This window comes from Cololabis saira, chromosome 10 (genome assembly GCF_033807715.1).
Source record: "Cololabis saira isolate AMF1-May2022 chromosome 10, fColSai1.1, whole genome shotgun sequence".
Classification (NCBI taxonomy): domain Eukaryota; kingdom Metazoa; phylum Chordata; class Actinopteri; order Beloniformes; family Belonidae; genus Cololabis; species Cololabis saira.
This window is the reverse complement of record NC_084596.1, coordinates 21112634-21134639: the sequence shown is the minus strand read 5'-3', so window position 1 is coordinate 21134639 and position 22006 is coordinate 21112634. Positions and strand designations below refer to the sequence as shown.

The 22006-nt window shown below is 44.7% G+C and overlaps 1 protein-coding gene across 2 annotated transcripts in view; it reads left to right on the top strand.

Annotated features, from left to right (window-relative positions):
- The window catches only part of chd7 (chromodomain helicase DNA binding protein 7), an 81616-nt gene that overhangs the window by 20241 nt on the left and 39369 nt on the right, over positions 1-22006 (top strand). For both annotated transcript variants that reach the window (XM_061731994.1, XM_061731995.1), the window contains exons 2-4: positions 1270-2831; positions 3547-3881; positions 12638-13095. In XM_061731994.1, the coding sequence (XP_061587978.1) occupies positions 1376-2831; positions 3547-3881; positions 12638-13095 (2249 nt within the window). In that variant the 5' untranslated portion in view covers positions 1270-1375. The remainder of the gene's footprint in view (positions 1-1269; positions 2832-3546; positions 3882-12637; positions 13096-22006) is intronic.

Here is a 22006-nt window from a genome sequence, read left to right as displayed (position 1 = left end):
AGGACAGATTGTGTGGGGGACGGCAATTTAATTCTGTGGGAGAAAATATTTCAGAGGGAAATTAGTTAAATAATGCGCTTGCTCTGTTTGTTTTAGGAAATAAATAATGTTTCCTCCTCAATACCTGCCACCCTGTCATTAACCAATGAGCAGCTAAAATGGTGGGTGGGAGGGGTAAAGTGAGGTGAAGGAATGAATGAGGTGCCAGAAGGGGAACTCTGTAGCATCTATGCATGGGCTTGGGTGTTGTTTTTGCAGTGCAGAGAAGCAACAAGCAAACCTCCCCCACCTCCTCCCTGTCCCGGCCTTCACTACACGCTCACTCATGCATGCTTAGATCCACCTACCTAAACCCTCTTGTTCACACAGAGTGGAGTGTTGTGTGGGCCGCTCAGTCCCTTCGATGACAATTAAATATGTATCAGTTTTTCTTGTTTGAACACACAAATGCAGCTATTTTTTTTATAAGAAATGGGATCTCTCCAATATGGATTTTGCTTTTGAATTTCCGGCCTTAAAAGAAGAAAAATAACCAGCAGGTGGTTTGTTCCCTTGTCCTCAAACATCTGCCTGGACTGACCGAGTTGTTAGTGGCTCGGTCAACTGGCTAGCAACCTGACTGGTTTACTCAAAGGCTCTCTGCCCTGTTGGCTAGCTGATTTCTTGCTAGATGGCAGCTGCTGCTGTTCAGAGTTGCATCTGCTTGGCCCTTTGTTCTAACACACACTCAATGACTCCAAGTGTGTGTTGGAAAAGAGAGTTCTTTTGTTTGGTTGTAAAATGGAGCTGGGGGCAGGGTTTTGGGGCTAACCACTGCTGTGAAATGTGTTTGTGAGTCTCTGACCGTTTAGGGAGTTTTTCTTTTCTTTTTCCCTCCTAAATGGGTACAAGGGATTTCTTTTGGGGTGGGGGGTAGGGGGTGATCTAAATTACATTTTTTTTTTTGTGTTTTTTTTTTTCTTTAACCCCCCTCACCTCAGTCTAAAAGAAAAAAATATTTTTAATAACTAAAATCATGATAAATAATTTGAGAAACACTGGCAGCAACATCTTTACCTAAGCCTCATGTCCAGATTTTTACACGTTGGCTTCTTGCTTTCTTTATATTCAATGTGCCATAAAATAAAGGCAGCTTATTGATACTGAGATGCAGATGAACTTATCATAGCACTTGATTTGAACATACACTATCCAGTTGCCATTGTGAATACCTAATACTAATTCCACATTTTGTCTTTCTTGCCCCTTCCCTCCTTTCTGTTCTTTCAGCAACCTTATTGAAGATCATGGAGTAGAACGATTCAAACCAGCAGCTATCTCATTAGCTCTTCATTGCACAACACACCTCCCTCCATCTGCGGGCCACCACCCAGCCATGGCGGACCCAGCGATGTTGAGCTTATTTGGGGACGATGCAGGGCTGTTCTCAGATGGATTAGATGGTTTAGGAGACTGCTTTCCTCAGCAGCCAGCCTCTGGCCAAGCCAATCCACTAGCCCAGCAGACTAATCCCTCTCTGAACCATGAGCACCAAGGAAACAGGGGTTACCACCAGGGGATGATCCATGGGGCTGGGCCTGGTCCAGGGCAGCCTAAAATGGGGCAAATGTTTGACCACAGCCCCTACACGAGCTATGACCAGACTGGTGCCCCAGGAGGACGTTTGATGGCCCAGAATGGTCCTACCCAGGGGCCACCAAATGTGAACACGGCCATTAATGGCATGGCGTCCCACTACCATAATAACCCCACTAACTCAAGTAATCCTCACCACGGTTACCAAGGTGATGCTGGAGCAGGTGGAGGTGGTGTTTGGGGCCAGCAACCGCAGAGCAGAACAGTGTATCAGCAGGCACCGGCCGCACCGGGAGGCGGCCCCAACCAGATGGGAAGCTACCAGATGTCTCAAGGCAATTATAGTGGGATGCAAGGTCCACCTACATCGAGTGCAGCTCGCATGAACCAACACTACCCTTCACAGAGCATGGCCCCGCCTCCTGCTCAGGACCCAGCTCACTACTTGGGACATGTTGGGATGGGAGGCTCCCAAATGAGACATCCTCAGCCTCAGTCACAATCCCAGGGCTATCCCAACATGGGCCACACACCTAGATACCCTCACTCCCCCTCTAGACAACCTCAACACCCCCACCAGCACCAACAGAGCATGGCACCATTTGGAGGTACTCAGTACCCAGGTTATCAGGCACAGTATGGTGCCATGGGACCTGGGATGGGCCAAGGTGCTAATGCTAATGTCAGTGCAAACCCCAGCCAGACCATGGCACCAGGTCAGCTTGGCCAGAGGTTTACCCAGGGATCCGGCTCAGCAACAAGTCAACAGGGACAGCGATACCCCCCTGGAGCAGCACACCAGTCCCAGCCCCTTCAAACCCTTGCTAACCCAATGCAGCAGGGAGCACAGCAGGGCCAGCCTATGCACCCCTTAAACCACCCCCAGAATCTGCCCCAGCCCCCAAACCAATCCCAGACCCACCTTGCCCCACCAGCTCAGGGATCTTACCCCTCCCCCTCATCTATGTCTCCCATGCGGGTTTTGGGTACCCCAACTCCTCCTCCCCAGCAAGGGAGACCTCCTAGTGCAGGACTACCTGGGCCCTCAGAGGTCGCAGGGTACCCATCCCTGCAGTCTCCATCTAATGCTTTGGCCCACACACAGAGACCTCCACAAACCCCTTTATCGTCCCCACACCCCCAACACCAGCAGCCCCACAACATGCCCCCCAACGCGGGGCAAATGTATCCTGGCATGGGGCCACATCGTGGTCCACAACTGGGACCAAACAGGCCTCAGCTCCAGCCTCAGCAAGGTGAGCAGCAGACAACCGTTCTTCTATTAATCATTTAGGGTTATTGTGGCTTTCATTTCAGTTATTCTTCAGTCATTTTATATTAAAGTTAATGTGTCTGTCGTATCGATAAATATACACAAAACATTAACCACTCATGCCGTGCATGTGGTGTCTAAATACAAAACAAAGCTAATGGAGCTACTTTGGGTCCAGCAGATGGTGGAGAGTGTGACATGATCTTGTTCGACTGTACATTTGTTCTCACACTGTTAAGGGGCCAAAAATAGTAGGGAAGAAAGTCTGTTGAGGAGTGGTATTTTTGAAGTATCGCTGGGGGTGGAGATGAGTATTTCATAAACGTCAGGATTTATCAAATCTATGTTCTTTAAGCTTTTGTTTCACTTTATTTAAACATTTGCCCCATTTGGTCCAATCAGTTAGTAATTAGTCCAGTTGAACTTTTGGAATGACAAATTGAACCTTGAATTATTTGACCTCAAGTTGTCGTTTTTAATGATGTGCCTCCACAGAGTTACAAAATTCTGAGTTCAGAATCAAGAAATATTGTTCCTTTCAGTTAGTGCATTTTACTTAATCATACTAAATTTGTTTATTGGATTTGGTTGCTTCAAATTTGCGGATTTAATTTTAACATTTTTAAGATTGACAAAGGGGGGGAAAAGGGATCTGACGGCCGGTAATGACACTTAGTTAATCTCTGGTATCTTTCCAGGGCCTCACGAAGCTCCAGTCACCCAGGGGGGAGACCAGCGCCTGCTCCAGGCCCAGCAGCAGGCCTCTCGAAGCGGGCAGCCCGTGCAGGCCGCGCCCAGGGGCTTCCACAGCCCACCTCTCGGTCAACACGGAGCCCCTGCGTCAGGCCAGGGCTTGGCCCCGCCCACCCAGAACGCTCAGATGCCGCACACGCATCTCCCCCCCCACCCTCACCACCTGCAGAGCACGCCCCCTCCACCCAGCCAGGGCCCTCACCCGTGGGCACCCCCGCCTTCCGCCCCGCACCCGCTCTCGTCACCCCCTCTTACCCCACAGAAAGTGCCTCACATACAGGTGAGTCTCCATCAAACGGATGCTTTGATGTGGTGTGGCAGCGCTGCCGCTGAGAGATCTGGACTACACGCATTTCTCCTTGTGTGTGGGTGTATTTCATGTGAGTGTTTGTTTTTCATGTGGGTGTGGAAATGTGTGTGTTGGGAGTCTAAGGGAAGTGTGTGTGTTTTGTGTACATGACATTTGAGAACACAGCGGTGTATTGGGCACCGGAATCACTGGTTTTATGTGTGTGTTCGTGTCAGCGTGTCTCTTGCTGTTTGCGTGTGCTGCTGTTGGTCTTCTGTGTGCTTGTATTTCCGTGTGTGTGTGTGTGTGTGTGTGTGTGTGTGGGATGGGGGAAATGGATTTTTGCAGCTGTTTGCTTCTTGTGTGTTGCATATCCTGAGATGTGTGTGCAACATACACACTGAGGTGCCACCAGCATAATCTCCCCTTGCTCCCACTCCCCCCCCCCTCCCCTGTAGAGGAAACCTCCCTTCCTGTCCCTCCCTCCCTCCCTGTCTCCTCTCTTTCCGCTTGTCTGTCTGTCTCGCTGTTTATCTCATCCATTTCAGGGATGTCATTACAAAGTTAATGTTGTGTACCCGGATATGCACACAGAGAGGGAGAGAGAGAGACAGTTTAGGAAAGAGACAGACAGTTATGAGGAGCTGCTAAGTGATTAAGAGTTTGGGGGTTGGGGGAAGCTCTGAGGGAAAATAAGTGGGAAAACAAGCAAAGACCTCGAGAGGGAGTCCAGGATCTTTTGGAAAGGAGAGGGGGAGGGCTGGTGGGAAGAAGTTGGTGTTTCTGAATTGTAACAACCATGTGTATATATGCGTGTGTGAGAGCATGCACATTCGCCATTGCCTGTGTCATATGCCCCTGCCTTCCATTAGCTTGTTTTGTTGCTCAAAGCCCCCTTTCTCCATTGACCCATTCATACACAATAGCAGCCCTGTGGCCACACACACACACACACACACACACACACACTCCTGAGTCTGTGTGCGGTACAGAGGAGCTGAGCTCATGGTTACACTCCACCTGCCAGACTGTTTTAGACACTGTGGCTCCAATAAAAACCAGGCGGCTTAAAACTAGATCTGAGCCCTGGTTAAATGACACCACTCGTGCTGCCCGACGTGAGTGCCGTAAAGCTGAAAGAAAGTGGAAAAGGGACAAACTGCAGGTGTCTTTTCAAATTTTAAGGGACCGCTGGCGACAGTATCAGACAACTGTGAAAAATGCTAAGAGGGACTATCTGTCTAATATTATTCTTTCGAACTGTCACAAACCACGTGTTTTGTTTAAAACCATTGATTCAGTTCTTAATGCTCAGCAGACTGTTATAGAGGCCTCTCCTGCTGCTTGTGAAACATTTCTTCACTTTTTTATTGATAAGGTCTCTTCTGCTAGGGCTCTCATTCCACTCACTGTTCGTGACCCCTCAATCTCTGTCACCTGCTCTGCTGCCTTTCACCAGTTTGACCCTGTGACTCTGTCGGGTTTACAGGGGATTGTTGGTCAGTTGAAGCCCTCTGGTTCTCCTAATGATGCTGTCCCTCCTCGACTATTTAAAGAGGTTTTCCCCACTGTTGGAACCTCTGTTCTTGCAGTTATAAATAGTAGTCTGTCTTCAGGTGTGGTCCCTGTGCATTTTAAACATGCAGTTGTACAACCACTGATTAAAAAACCTGGACTAGATCCTGCAGCTCTTGCCAATTTCAGGCCGATCTCCAAACTACCCTTTCTGTCAAAAATCCTCGAGAAGATAGTTTGCAGTCAGTTAATGGCCTTTTTGAAAGACCACAACATTCTTGAGGTATTCCAATCCGGTTTTAAATCTTTGCACAGCACCGAATCAGCCCTTTTAAGAGTTTTTAATGATATCTTTTTAGCCACAGATTCAGGTGACTGTGCTATTCTTGTGCTTTTAGATCTAACGGCAGCTTTCGACACAGTGGACCATAACATTTTAATTTCACGCTTGGAGCAGTGGGTGGGCATCAGGGGCGTAGCACTGGAATGGTTCAGGTCATACTTGGCAGACCGAACCTTCTGTGTCAGCCTTGGCGACTCTGTGTCCTCCTCCGCTCCTCTCTCTTGTGGGGTTCCGCAGGGCTCGGTCCTCGGCCCTCTCCTGTTCTCCCTGTATCTGCTCCCGCTTGGCTCCATACTTAGGAAGCATGGGATTTTTTATCATTTTTATGCAGATGACAGTCAGATTTATGTCCCACTTAAAAAGAAAGACAATTACTCTGTTACTGCCCTACTTAAGTGTCTTGACGACATGAAGGCCTGGATGTCTCTGAACTTTTTAAACTTCAACGAGAAAAAGACTGAAGTGATGGTTTTTGGTGGCACCACTGGAACACCCATTCCAGATCTGGGGCCCTTGGCCCAGCATGTAAAGCCAACCATCACCAACCTAGGGGTCAAAGTGGATGCAGCTCTAAAGCTTGACAGCCAGATCAGGGCGGTTGTCAAATCCAGTTTTTATCACTTGCGGCAGCTGGCTAAAATAAAGCCAATTCTTTCAAGACGGCAGCTTGAAACAGTAATACATGCCTTTGTCACCACTAGACTGGACTACTGCAACGCCCTCTATGTGGGGGTTAGTGCTTCTTCCATCTCCCGTCTCCAGATGGTCCAAAATGCTGCAGCACGCCTTTTAACTGGCACTCGCAAATTTGAGCACATTTCCCCCATTTTAGCTTCCCTCCACTGGCTGCCCATACAGTCCCGGATTCATTTTAAAATTCTTTTATTTGCTTTTAAATCCTTGAATGGTCTTGCCCCGCCGTACCTCTCTGAGCTCCTACACCCTTATTCCCCCAGTCGCTCTCTCAGGTCAGCTGATCAGCTGCTCCTGAGAGAGCCTAAAACTAATAGAAAGCTCAGAGGGGACCGCGCCTTCGCTGTTGCAGCTCCAAAACTTTGGAACAACCTGCCTCAGCAAATAAAACAGGCCTCCTCTCTGTCTGTTTTTAAATCTCTTCTTAAAACCCACCTTTTCTCCTTGGCTTTTAACACCTAGCAAGACAGTTGTGCTTATTTTATCCTTTTTAGTATTTTATTCTTTTATCTTCTATTTTATCCTTTTTATTGACTTAACTTATAGTGATTGTTTTATTTATGTGCCCTGTGCCTTATGGTGTGTTGTCTTTTATTTGCCTGTCCAGCACTTTGGACCATGTTGGTGTTTTAAAGTGCTTTATAAATAAAGTTGTATTGTATTGTATTGTACACACACACACACAGAGCTAGTACTCTTTTACTCTTCACACTGGTCCCCTATCCTCGTCTATTACCCACCTCCAAGACTGCATCGCAGTCTTTCGTGGTTGACATTTCAGCCGTCACACTTAATTTACCCAGCACTCCTGACCTAGATGCCAGGTTGACTGGTGAGTCCCGCTTCTCGCCTCGGTGAGCTGCATGCGCCGTACCGACTTTAGCTGCCGGCCTGGCAGCCCCAGTTATTACACACACACACACACACACACACACACACACTGGTAGTGTGGTCTAGAATGTGATGGTGAATCTCCCTTGGGAAATAGACTTGAGGTGTAAGGTGTGTGTGTGTGCGTGTGTGTGTGTGTACAGGAAAGGAGCCCTTTCATGATGCACTTGTTAGAAAGAGCCACACACAACAAGCTGGTCAGTCAGTCATGATGACTGTATGTCTGGTACTCTTAAGCTCCATCTGTTCACTAAGCATGGTTATTACACATGCACACACACATGCACGTGCGCCTTCATCAGCAGCTCAAGGTCACATTTCTGGCAGAGTGCTATCATGTGACCTTTATTCCACATCTCGTGCGCGCGCACAACAGCGTTGCATGCGGTATTCTAGTTGACATATAACATGCCCGCCTCGCCCCTCCCCCGCCGCTCATTTGCACAGTCAGTGAGCCTCTATACCATTTAGCTCACAACAATTTGCAGCTTTGAGGAAATGCCTCCGTCGTAGTCAGGTCTTCTCCTGTTGTGCACTGATTTCAACACACGGAGAGCTTGTTTCAACATCTGACTTCATGTGAGCTTTCTTTGCTGTCGTTAATTCAAAACTGTTGTCAGTCGTGTGTCAAATATCCAAATTGTCAGTGAAGTCGGGTGAATGGCAGCTTGAGTTAGTACTTCAGTGTGTTTTTCAGCGTGCACATCATCTTTTCCACTGACAGTCGAGTAAAACCAGCTAATTGGTTAATGATACTCAGTCGTATAATTAAGATGAGCAGAAAAGTGTCAGTAGGTGTGTTTCCATTACATTTGGACTGTAGTTGCACTTAGGGAATATGCCCAGTCGAAACCAGTCCGGTTTCACAAAAGTAACCATTTATCAAAGGTAAAGTGGTTTTCTAGAGATTTGAAAGACATTTGAAAAAGAAATGTTTTGCAAAACTGCAAAAGGAAACCCCTTTTTTTTTTTTTTTTTTTTTTTTTTTGAATCAACAGGTCTCATGACATGCCAAAGTCTTTTTTGCTCTTTTTTTTATAGGAACAGGCTCCATTTGGCATGATGAAGTAGACACGATTAGATCTATTGGCTCACATAACTCATCAAAATTTGTACAAGTCAGCCTAAACCTTCACTGCTAATCAACTTTCATGCTAACTTTAAAGTTCAGCCATCATTGCAGAGGATTTAGTAGCAGCGTGCGAATCGGTGACCTTTGAATCTCTACACTATGGAATACAGAAACAAAGATATTGTTCTAGTTGGAGTTGCCGTTTACCTCCACGATTGTGCGGAAACATTTTCTTTTTTTTCCTTCAACCCTGGTTTGTCTCTTTAATAACTTGACTAGAAGTAGATGCACACCCAGTCTTGCATTAGTACGTGTTGGAGTAGGTGGTGGCAAAGCAAATATGGATCAGCTGATTTTAAAACAAATACATTTGGTCTCGTTGGGTGGCTCATCACACAGTAGATGGGTGTGCCTGTCCATGTCGTGCATAGCAACGTGAGTGGATGAGCATCGGTAGATGGTTGAAATCTGAAACTGAGACCAAGATTTCCTCCCGTCCGTATTTCAGAGGGGGGTTGTTTGTTATTTTTTTGTTGCTTTGGAGGGTCTGTAGCTGGCGACACAACTGTTGGTGTCCTTTTGGGAACCTTTACTTCAGTTGTTGCCAGTTTTGGTCAAACCTGTTTGGGAGGTGAGTGGAGCTGATTCAGAGGAGGACAATGAAATCTTCCACTGTTGACTGGGATTTAAAACTACTCGGATGGAATTTATGAGGTAGATTCAATGCAGGACACCAAACCTGACGCAGCAGTCAGGTATTGGTGTGCGCGCTTGTGTACACAGTGTGTGTCTCCGTTGTCATTCATGTGATTGATTATCTCGGGAGCTTGGCAGGAGGACAGATTTATCTCTTGCACCACATCTCTCTCCCCATCTCCTTCTTTCTGCGAGTGTTGCTCTCTCTCCCTCATTCTCCCCAAGCTAGCGCCCCCCCCCCCCCCCCCCCCCCCATTTGTGCATCTAAATGGCTCAGTTTACGTGCGTGTCAGCAGGTGTTTGTGTGCAGAGGTTTCTGTGACATGACCTTGCAGCGCTTGGGTGTTTTGTGTGTGTGTGTGTGTGTGTGTGTGTGTGTGTGTGTGTTCATTAGCATTCTTCTGATGGAAGTGAACTTTAAGTGATGGCACCCCAACTCTTTCTTCTTCCATGTGAACAAACCATGCTAGGCGTGTACGAATGCAGATGGAGACTGCTGTTGCAAACTTACCGATGCACGTACACGCACCTCATTGACACACCGACACACGCAGACGTGCATATTTGACGCGCACACACCAGCGCGCTCTCAAAGGCATAGTGTCTCTTGGTGTTGTATGACACACACACATACTTCCTGGCTGTGCCTTTTTGAAGTATGGAGATAATTTATTCGTGTCATGATGCCTGATTTCCCATCTGCTACTGGGACCCTGAGCAGCTGGGGAGAGAGAAAACAGGAGAGAGAAAGGGAGGGAGGGATGGAAGAGAGGGAGGAGAGGCAGCTGGAGAGGCTCCCAACAGCTGGTAACCAGTTTCCTGTCACAGAAAGCTTACTTGGGAGCGGAGAGGAGGTGGAGGGAGAAGGAGCATGGAGAGGGGATTTGGTTTGCAGGAGTGCAGAGGAGGAGTAAAAATGAGGTGTCAGCCAGTTTGTTTACTGAGGTTAGGTTCGAGGAGGAGGAGGTCGTCGGGAAATCAGAAACTGTAGCAACGAGCAGTCGAGTATAGGGAGGAGATGGCAGCTGTGCTCGTGGATGGATGGATATCTTTACCTCCTCTGCTCTGTGGTCTGCCATTACTGACAGATCCCAACCCCCACTTTCCAGGAAATAGATCAGCATTGACCTGATAGCTGGATTGACAAATCCTTAAAGAAGCAGAACACCAGCAGATTCAGTTCATGACACCTGATGGATATAAATTAGATATTTGCTCCAGAGTTGTAATGATGAATTATTGGTCATTAATCAGAAATAACTTGTCCTTTGTTAGAGCTTCTACACCTACGTGATTTAGTCTGCTTGGTGCGAACTGTAATCACACTTCAGTCCAATAAGCAGAGAAGACGTTCTCGCATGGGTTGAAGTGATGCATTTCTGTATGGTTGGGTTTTTATCCTTTTGAAAAGGAATCAGACTAAGGTGAAAACACAAGTTTACAAACGTAGCGAGCGATTCGGACCAGAGCAATCAAACAAAGGAGTGAAAACACAATATCAATTTAATGCTTCTGCAACACAGCAGCAGGAGGAACTGTCTTGACAGACCTTTAAATGTCATTAAAGCAATGCTGGCCAACGTTCAGACTCAGTTCTGCTAAAACGTCATGTTTAGGAACATTTCGCTTCATTTTCAGTCCAAAGTTCACTTGCTGCTCCCGTCACCTGTCTCTTTCAGTCCTGATTTTACATCCTAACTGCTCACAGAGCTGCTGGACTGAGCAGTTTGCAGCTCATTGGTAAATCCTAATTGATGTAGAACTGCATATATCAAAATAAGTCCAGCTCGCTGCTATGCTGCTCCTGAATAGAGAGAGGCTGAATCCTTCCTCCAGTGGTAACTGGTGGACGCGTGGTGAGAGTCGGCCATAGAAACGCTTCTCGATGGCTGTTGTCTCATTTGAAATTCTCCCATTTACTTCAACTTAAGAGATGATCACTGGTGTCGGGTTTGCTTCTCTACACGATTTCAGTTTATTAATCACTCACGATTTACTTCCGTGAGTACCTCTGGAGTGCTTTTCGACAATTATGTCATAGACGACTTCATCCACGTGCCTAATCTGCAGAGAAAATTCTTCCCAGATTTTGTTGTAATTCCAGTTTCCTGTTTTTTTTTTTTTTTTTCTTTCTTCCCATATTTCTGGTTGCCAAATGAGTCCTTTTGGTGACTTGCAGTTATTTGTGTGTGAGACATCCTACAGCAACTTTTATTTTATCAAGTTACGGCAGCATGTGGTCACAAAATGCTGAACTCGATTCAAACTCGACGTGTTTAACAGGTTTCCCACTAATAGTGCGAGATGGGCTAACGGGCCATAAATCACGCTCACATCTCGTTGGATGTTCAGTCAGACGACTTAATTTCTAAATGAGTGGGTTCTGTCTGTGTGAAAGGGGGGTACAAGTCTTAAAGGTGGATCCTGACACTTCCTGGCCAAAACGAATGGCTTCACCAGCAAATTAAAATGGGAAAAACATCTCAGAGATGGTCGCAGCTGCACCGTCCCTCCTTTTTTGTTGTTTTTTTGAGTTTGCATCTAAAAGGAAAATAGTTGAGCTGCAGGTAACGTTGCTCTGTTGTCTCAGGTGTGTGTGTATGTGTTTGATCATTGGAGGAGGCATCTATTTCTGAACATGGAAATATAAAAATTTTGATACATTTTGTTGTAGTGGTTTGTTTTCTGTGAGAATAATTGCATGCTGATGATTTTCCTATAAATTAAGGCCCACATTCATTTTTCAAAGCTGCAGGGAATTCCCCTCACACCTGCTTCACTAAAGGGGGGTTTATACACATTCAGTGGGAATACCACAGATGACCTCAACTCGTTTCAGCTTCAAGTCTCTTGTATTTAGTAACTTTCTTCCAACTTCATAAATGATAAATCATGATATATTATTTTTTATATATATATATATATATATATATATATATATATATATATATATATATATATATATATATATATATATTAGTGTGTGTGTGTGTGTGTGTGTGTGTGTGTGTGTGTGTAATATGTAATTTATTTTTGTTCCACTATGGAGCAATGTTCAACTAAACAATTATTTTTCAGCATTCATGTTTTAATTAATTTTTTTAAACATTTTCATCCGCTGTAAGTCAACAATGTCTCAGTTTGAAATTTCTTCTGGGAAAATAAAATAAAAAATGTGTAATAAGGTTATGTAGATAGGAGTCCATGATTGTAACAAACTGCTTGTAAGATGATGTAGCAGACGTGTCATGTCCCATCTGTTGCTACAGCAACAGGTGACAGCATCAGGACAGAGACATCAAGCTTCTGTTGGGTTTTTTTGTGTTTGCTCACACAAAGTTTGGGTTCACCAGGAACGCTCTTTTCAATGCCCGTTTGAGCCTCTGTGTGTTTCTTTCTACACTCTGCGGTGCTATTTGTGCCAGCTGAACAGTAAACAATGTAGCTGCAGGTGTGAAGAGCTGAACAAGTCCTGATACATTAATAAATAATACTATTATAGTACCTATAATAAGTGATTTCTTTCTTCTCTCCCAGCATTCCCCCTCGGACCTGTCAGGTGATGCCTCAATGATGGTTCCTGACAGGGCAGCGGTCGGCACCGGAGCCCCCGGCCAGCCTATCAGCACAGAGAAGTCCAGCGATCAGGAGACCAAGCCAAAAAAGAAGAAGAAGAAGAAAGCAAAAGCAGCTGAAGAAGAGGAGGGAAGCCACAAGGCGGCAAAGGAAGGAGAGGAAGACGTGAAGTCGGAATTTCCCGGAACAGGTGGTGACGCAGGTCAACAGGTTACTGGCACAGGAATCGTAGACGGAAGTTCACCACCAGTGGAGGAGAAGAAGAAGCGGAAAAAGAAACCAAAGGAGAAGGCCGAGGGCAAGGAGCCCAAACAGCCTAAGACCCCGAAGACACCCAAAACACCCAAGACTCCCAAAGAGCCCAAGGAGAAGAAGGCAAAGAACACCACACCCAAGGCGAAGACTCCCAAGAAAACCAGGTAGGAACAGCGGCACATCACGTATGTATGTTCAGCTTGGACTGAAATCAGGATAGAAAAACACTGAATCTGTCATCCCGTGTGATGGGAGCAACCACCTTGTCACCTGATGTGGACAGTTTTTATTTATCAATAAGATGATTTGGATATAATAGGATTCACTGAAATATCTACAATTTGTAAGTTATTGAAACAGCCCTAGTTAAATTCTGTTCACACAAACATGAGGTCATGCACACGTCCACACACACTGGATCCATCACTCATGTGACCAACCAGGGGGAACTGAAAGGGTCACAGCCTCTGAGCTGTGAAGTGCCACATACTCTGTTTATATGCATGTGAGTTAGCGATCGCAGGACTTAGTGGAGCTGCGTCCCATATCACCTGAGGAGCAGCCACGTTTTCTTCTCAAGCTCTGATCTGCAGGCCTGAAACTTCTGCCACTGTAGCTTTGTGAGTGAGGTGGAAAGTGAAACTTAAGGCTGTGACTTTAACCCGCTGGAGAAGCCTCTGTTACGTATACTATACCTCAGCCGCTCAGCTTACCACTCATGTTGCAGCAAATATATCGCTTCATGTGTTCACAGATCCTGCAGTGTAATTATGATTATTAAAACAGTCCTGGAGTAAGGGTTAATTTTAACGGTGAAGCTGCATGTTACTGTGGTACAGTGAGGGTCGTTTTTAATGCTTGGAGATATATAAGATATATTGGGCTTTGATTGCTCCCCCCACGCTGGCCTGAGGATTCAACATTGATCTTATTCTTTTCATCTCTTAGTAAAAAATAGGAGCAAGTTATAGTAAATTTCTAGGAATACTGGCTGTTGAACATGCATTTAGTTTTATTGAATTTTACATGTCATGCTTGCATCTATTCAGGGAAAGTGATGAAATGAGTTTGAAAGCTCCCGAGCAGGATATAGATTAGCTTGCTTGAACTGCTTATCAGTTTTTGTGGATTGCCTGTGGTTCAGTTTGTCTGCACGGTTCCTCCAGCCTTATCCTCGTCCTTTTCACACTCTGCCTGTCTGCCGTTATCATATCTCCGTTTTCACCTTCCAGGACCTGAAGGGCTTTAGTTTTCTAATTCTGTAGTTTGCCTTCTTTTCCGGTGTTGACACTTTTTTCCCCAGTTTGTACCTTTAGTGTGTTTGATCAGAGGAACCGGGCAGATAAAAGTGAGTCTCGGGCTGTTGGAGTACCAGAGGCTCAGGAGTGGTATCATTGCGAAGGTGGAGACTTCATGGGACTGAGGAATGTGCTGGGACGGCCCCCATCTCCCTCTAACTCACTTGTCCCTCAGTCTCTCATCTCTCTTTCTCTCGGCTCCTTTTATCCCGAGGAAGGAGGAGGGCCACAGCAGCAGGCAGGGGGTCAGCGCTGAAGGGGGCTGGCCGTGCGTGCATGTATGCATGCATGCATGCGCCGGCCACTGGAACAGAGTCAGGGGTGGGGGGGGGTGGCAGGAGAAGGGGGCTGGTGTTTTGTGTGTGCATGCATTTCTTGGGGGAGGGTTGTTGTAATCTCTGTGGCAGAAAATGGCGTCTAATGATAATGAGGGCCATGCTGCTGACCACTCCACAGATGCACGTCTGTATGTGACGGCAGAGGAAACGTGGGGGTGGGGAGTCCATTCTTAGCTCAGTGTGTGTTGGTAAACTAAACTAGCCCTTATCGGTTGTCAGGCTTTCCTCCATCTTGAGTGGCGGCCTGGAGCTCAGAGGTTAATTTAGCATAATAATGGCTGCTGGCCATTCACTGCTACTCTAAAATGGTGGACCTCTGCAATCACCCAACTATCTCCTTTTTTCTCCGCGTCTTCATTCTCCTCCCTCCAAGCCCACCTCTTCCTGACGAAGAGTAGCGGGTCTTTTCATCTTTTCCTCTCCTCCACCCTTCCTATCCTTTCCCTAGTCTTTAACTGCAGCTGAGGACTGCGAGGGGAAGTTGTTTGGAGCACACAGGATCACACTAAAGCTCCATGAAGTTGCAGGAAGTTTGGGTGGCTTTCATGCAGCTGAGCTCTTCGTTAGTCATAGCTCATTCTCCATAAACAAGCTATGTCTTAAGGTCTTTTGTTAAGTGTGTTTTTGATTGCATTGCACACTTTTAAAGTGTTAAATTAACCAATATTGCACTTAGACAGCTCTCTTTCTGTGAGGTGTTTTCATTGTAGATTTTTCTCCCAAATCTTACAAATTTACTGTTAAATTCTTAGTTTCCTAAACCACATGCTTCATTTAACAACTGTTAAAGGAGAACCTTAAATCTGTAAAAGTTTCTCAGGTGTTGAACGGAACAAAGTCTCTAAAGGGTTGCCAGCATGCAGATTTAATTTCTGTTGAACTTATTTATAATTTCCTTTCGTATTGGAGAAATAACCCACATAGCTTAAGTCTGTGTTGTAGCCCACACTAAACCACAAGGCAGTGTCTTCTCTCCTTTCAGCGTATGTGCGTCTGAACAAATAAACCACCTCGGAGCACAGTGCACGCTTTGCTTTATTGGTGTAACCAGGATGTTGGGCTGAGCTGTTTTAACATTTGAACAAAAGTTGTTTTTTTGGTTTGTGGCAGTGACGGAAGATGTGTCTTGTTACGTGAGAAGTTACTATGTAAGGAAATTCACAATTTTCACGTCAGTTTGTGTTGAACGCTTGTTGAGGGTTTGAAGGATCTTTTTTATTTTCATATTTGGCACCAAATGGATTGAGACATTGCTGTCAGCCAGCCTGTTGTTGGCCTGGATTTGGTTGTGGTGTCTTAAGTGTTAGCACTTCTGGAGTGGCATTGATTGTGTTGAGTATTTATATACATAAAAACCATTTACCCCACTCAGAGGTTATTTATTGTGCTTTGTGAATCGGAGGCTTCACATTTCATTCAGCGGACGTTACACCCTGTCCTGCCTTGGGAGGTAGTACCGGAGGCAAAGTAGGTGCTGTGTGAACAGGTGATCTGAAACGGTGCCATATTACGAACCCGACCACTGGACTAGCCAACCCTGCAAACACCGTTTCCTTGTGTGGCAACTTGGAGCAGCCACCTTGGCTGACGTGTGCTGGTATCTCCCTCCCGTTGGAGTGGAAACACGCCAACAGCAGGAGTAACAGCTCGTAAGTTTGGCCCCTACCAAAGCGACCAGAAACTTAGTTTACTTTCATTCAATGTGGACTGAATAAAGCACGTTCAGGATTGTGTGGACAGCTAAAACAAGGAGAGCAACTGTCTTCAGACTGTAGCATGCCAATAATGCTTTGTGAAAGCACACTGGGGAGAAAATATTCCTCCTTTGTGGGATCATTGTGATTGTGCAGCTGGAGAGAGGAGGCGGCATAAAGAAGTGAGGTCCAGTGCGTCTACGCACCACCATCTCTTCGTGAAACCGGCTCTAATATGTAGTAGACACTGGATATACCCCTTTGAAGTGGTTCAAGGAAATTCCCCTAATTCAGTTTTTATCTTCACCAAGTTGATATTTAACACGGGGCTTGAAAGATGCTGTTAAGTTTCAAAGGATTTATCATGTAGCCTGTGAAGTTTCTCTCAGCGGCGAGTGTGGACCGTTCAGCACAGGTTGATCTTCACGAACATGCAAAAGAGCGTGGGATGTGCTCCCTACCAGCGGTTTGTGCTGTCCAAGATGGTGTGTTCAGCACTGGGTGTGAGCGATGCAGAGAAAATCAGGTGGTTTACTTGTCCAGTCAGCTCCCTCTTCTCCGATGACCTTGCCTTCTCTCTCATCCTCCTCTTCCCTCACCATCTCCATCACTCCCCCACTCTGTCTACCTCTCTCAGAGGAAGTACATCTATAAATAACCGTGCTCTCATCTGCCACACCCTTCGCTGTGTCTGTGCGTGCATGCATGCAAGAGAGAATGTCTTTTTCTTTAAAAAAAAATATAAAAATGTCTTTTTTTTTTTTTTTTTTAGTACACACCGAGGACTCAGAGATGTATGCATTGAGCATGCCTGCAGACGTGTGTGCAAATACAGCACTTTCTGATAACACAGACTTGCTTGTGCGTTGCCTTCGGCCCTCAGGGCTCTTTTCCCGCTGAACGGAGGGGAGGTTGTGGGTTTCGGTGTAATGAGTCATCACAGCAGCAGGTGTTCCTTACACCCCACCCTTCTTCATTTTTGTCTTCATCTCATCTCTGTCACTCTCCACGTTTTACTCAATTGCTCCCCTTCCTGTCTCTCCTCTCCCCGGATCTGAGAGGCTCATTTCAGCCTCCCTCCGTCACACGCAGTAACGCCACAGCTGATCAGCATGATCAGCATGTGTGAATGCCACGCCGTACACCTGAATTGACAGCAGTCACACAGATGACCTTCAATCTCCGTTTTATTTGGTTTTCTCAGTAAAGGATCTTCTGTCCCTCATATATTGTCGCCTCGCGACAGCAACATTTTATACCAGTTACACAACGACATTAATTAAAGGATCAAATTAGAAATAAATCTAAATTGAGATTGAAATTTTCTTTAAAGAAAGTCAATGACTTGAAAGAGAAATTAAGCGCTGTATGTGTATCAGCAGCGTTAATACACACTACGTTTTATAATTATATTTATAAAACGTAGTGACTTTAAGCCCGGCATCGGTTTTGCTGATGAGCTACGAGGAAATAATTTCACCAGTGCTTTTATTTAAAATATCTACTACTACTACTACTTTTTTCAGAATGCAAAAGCAGTAAGGACTTGTTATTAGGATAAAAAGCCAGAAAGTTTGTGTAATGCAGGTTTATATTGTCTCAACATTTATCCGTCACAGAAGAGACTTCTTGTTGGGAGAGGAGTTGAGATGCACTGAACAGAGAGGGAGAGCTGTAAAAGGTGATGAAGACGACCATGAAGACGTTAGGAGGAAGAGAGGGAAGAAGGCAGCCAAGTGGAGAAGTGTGTGTGTGTCTGTGTGTGTGTGTGTCTGTGTGTGTGTGTGTGTGTGTGTGTGTGGCCAGATGGCTCCAGCGTGTGGCGACCAGCCAGAGGAACAGGTGCAGGTCACATGACCAGCCGTTACCACGGAGATGGTGATTGCTCTTGGCGTCAGGATGAAAGGAGAAGGCCCCAGGGACATAGAGGGGTGAGAGATGGAGAGAGGGGAGTGAGCGGGAGGGAGGGAGGGAGAGAGGGAGGCACAGCGCAGGAGAGATGCATGCAGCCGTACAGTTCTGCAGAGGGCAACATAGACACACAGATCTGGTCTGCAAAGGACTGTACACAACACTTTTAAAACTGTTTTACACCAAGTTAGTTAGATTAAAAAATGGTTTCCTGTTGGCCTGAAAATAATATCCAACATTGTTATTGTAAAGTATATTTATTATTTCCCCAACTGTAGTTTGTTTTGCAAAGCTGGTTCAATAGTGGATCCAGTTACACATTTGCAAACCCCCTAGTACTGACGAGTCGCTCAGCTACGCTCACTTTGCCTTTTCTTTTTTTTTGTAAAGGACAGGGATTAAACCATATATAATGTAGCATAATATTACTGAGGTTTTCCTACTTAAATGGTATGGTTTCTGCAATTCTGCAATTTTTTTTAATTATTTCTATTCATTACCTTTTTTTTAATGTATATAATATTTGATATAGTTTGGCACATGTAGCAAAACTTGAATGGTTCCATTCTGCGTAAAAACATGTAAATCATCTTAGTATTGGGCAAATTCAGCCTCAGACAGGCTACAACGTGCAACTTTTTTTCTGTACAATTTTTCAACATAAATGAAGCCAAAAAGAAATGTCATATGCACAGGACTAAGTACTATCAGACATTCTGGGGGTTTGCTGGTCTAAAGCATATAGGTGTGGTAATGCAATGCTAATAGAAAGGGTTATAAAACCATTTCCAAACAAACTGGAGTTCAGTGTTTTACAACAAAAAACAAAAGATCTATCGAGTAAAAAACATTCAAGACAGTTGCCAATCTTCCCAGAAGCAGACATCCCAGCAAATATACTCCACACCGCTAGTTGCAGCTCATGAAAGGCTGTTCAGAGGATGGCTGGGTAGCCGTGTACGACCGTAGACTGCATATAACGATGGATGAAGCATTGAGTCACATGACCCATTGGTTTCTGAAGACCAGTTTTGAAGCCCGTGTTTCTTCGTACGGAGAGCAGCCATGTTGCTCAGCAAGCTGACGGGAACACACCCACCGATTTACCGTTTAACATGTCGACTCCATGGCAATTTCGGAAATGACAGTTGCGTTCAGCCGATGCTGGGTTGATACAAAGCCGTGGTTGCTTTGTGAAATGCTGAAGCGTGACGATTACGGAGGAGGAAGTGATAACGGCCAGCGATGGGTTGTGCTGACTGCCATTAAAAAGAGACTTATTGCTTGACATTAATTCTCCTGGTGTGAAATCAAATGATTGAGACCAAAATGGTGTTTTGAAGCAGGCTGTAAATATGTTTATTTTGGCTCTAAAGTCAGACATTTTAACACGGGAGTCGGTGAAGATTGTCTCGCTTTTGCAGCCTCTGAGGAACTGCAACAAAACTTGGTTCCGCATGAGACTCGATGTGGAAGTGAGATGGTTGGCGCTTGGGTACGATGAGTTCTTTCCCCCGTTTCTCTTGTTTCCATTCATATGTTCTTCTGGTCAGTAGCAGACGGTGCAACCTATGCTGCCCCCTGGACTTCCTGAAGTGCATTGCAGGTACCAACATCCCCCTCCGAGCGCCAAAGACGCGTTTGACCTTTGTGGTTTTATGACATGCTTAAAAATTCCTAACAAATGTTTGTAGTCAGTTACCTTGATTATATTGAATAATTGTTGCACAACAGAACAAGCCATAATGAAAGCAACTACTTTAAGTCACTCTTGTGAAAGGTAGATCTGCAAACCACTGAATTATGGGAGCTCTCAGTAGTCGTGTTTCCATAACAATTGTTCGCAAAAGATAATCAAACTCTTGAACAATTTTTGTAACTCTTCGTATCTGGTTCTATGAGACTTCTCTTCAAAACAACGAAAAAGAAAATCTCCAAATCTTTACTCTTTGACAAATTATTGTGATTGCTGCTACTGCTGTTGAGAAAATAGCCAGATGATGAAGGCAGCGGATGGTTATTCAGAGGTGAAGTCCTTATGCAATGCATAATGATTAAGTGGTGTCGTAGCACAACTACATCGTATTAATAAGGCCCAAAAGAATTGGAAATTAAATTTTGATGACTTTAGATTGATCGGACACCGAGACGTGGGAGTGTGCAAAAAGCTTTTCCATTACACTTTTGCAATAAACTGGATTATCGAATCGCCCAAAAAAACCACCTTGTGGAAGCGTCAAAAGCAAATTAGAGCCTTTTCCATTGCTGGTGGGTTTTTTTTTTATATTTGGGTTTTGTGCAAATCTAGGAGTGATGTTTTTGTTTTTTTATTTTTTTTTTGCTGAATAAATAATGGCATAATGGGGAAAAAAAAGTTACTGTTGCCCTGAGATTTGCGTTTGCATACTACGACATGAGATGATCTTAGTATTGTTATTAAAAAAAAAAAAAAAAAACAGAACATAGGATTAATAGATGAATGCTGACTTTTACTTGTTACCTGGTTCATCATTGAATAGCAGTATGTTTGCAAATAAATCAGGGTTTTTGTAAAAAGAAAAAAGATAAAGATTGGGTTAACATTTTTTTATTTATAAAGAACATTTTGAAAGTAAAATTAACGTTTTGTCAGCAATACGAGGCTTTGATGATGCTAACGTTCCTCACTAGAATAAACTCGGGACTCGTCCTGCAAAATCAACACGACTTAAAGTGGTAACATGACTTCACAAATGTGGAGAAATATTGTATCTGATCACACGATCTACCTCAACTTCAGTAACATGTCACATTTTAGCAGGTGACAAAACCCGACTGGGCTGCAGTTGCCGTGGTAACAGCAACTTTGTGCTGTTAGCTGACTAGTGACTGAGCTTGATGAACGATAGAAAGTTTCCTAATAGATGCTGCTATGAATGTCATCCATCTCCTCGCTGCTCTGCATGTCTGTTAATATTATTGATCGTTATATCTGACGCATCTGCCATAATTAGGTCGGGAAAGGGGCAGAAAAGACGGCTAGAGGAAATTTTTAAGAGGGTTTCACCCACAAATCATTGAATTACTGAGATGTGCCTCAGTAATCAGGATTGAATTATCCCCTGACCTCTGCATTGGCTAAAATAGGGAAAGTAATTTGCAATTTGCAGGGGAGCTTTTACTTTGCTTATCAAACATTGAGCATTCACACTGCTTTATCCACAGTAATTATCCCCAACCATCGCAGGTATCCAGGTAGTACTAGTCCCATGCAAATAGGGCATTAGTCGATTTATTTTCCCCTCTTCCTTGCTGTGCTACAAAGTGTAGTAGAGCATCTTGGTTTCTTTAGTACAAAAAAGGAAAAATAATGTATTTCATTTTTAAACTTAAGATCAAGCATTTGCTTTTACAACAAACTTCGTGCGTGCGTGCGTGTGTGTGTGTGTGATCTCACCATGAATAAAAGACATTGAACAGAAATTGACTGTAGACTTGTCCAAGGCCCTCTGGAGAAATTTAAATAAAGCTTTTCGTTGATCTGAAAGTTTGAAACCAGTCAGGACGTCCAGACCGCTCAGCTGGTCCGCCACACAAATAGTCTGGATGTCTTCAGTGTTAAAGTCTTACTGTGTTGAGAGAACCAAAAACTACTAATGTAATATTTGAAAGGTGTTTAAAGATGAAGCCACAGGGAGATTAAGGGGCTACTAAAATAAAGAAGTGCTTTGTGACGGCACAGTAAACCACGTAGGGGGTTGGAGATGCAGCCCACTGCTCAGTGATATATAGTTATCCATAATTACCTGCTGCAGGTTACACATTTATGTCCAGCTGCTCTGAGCGGTATTAATT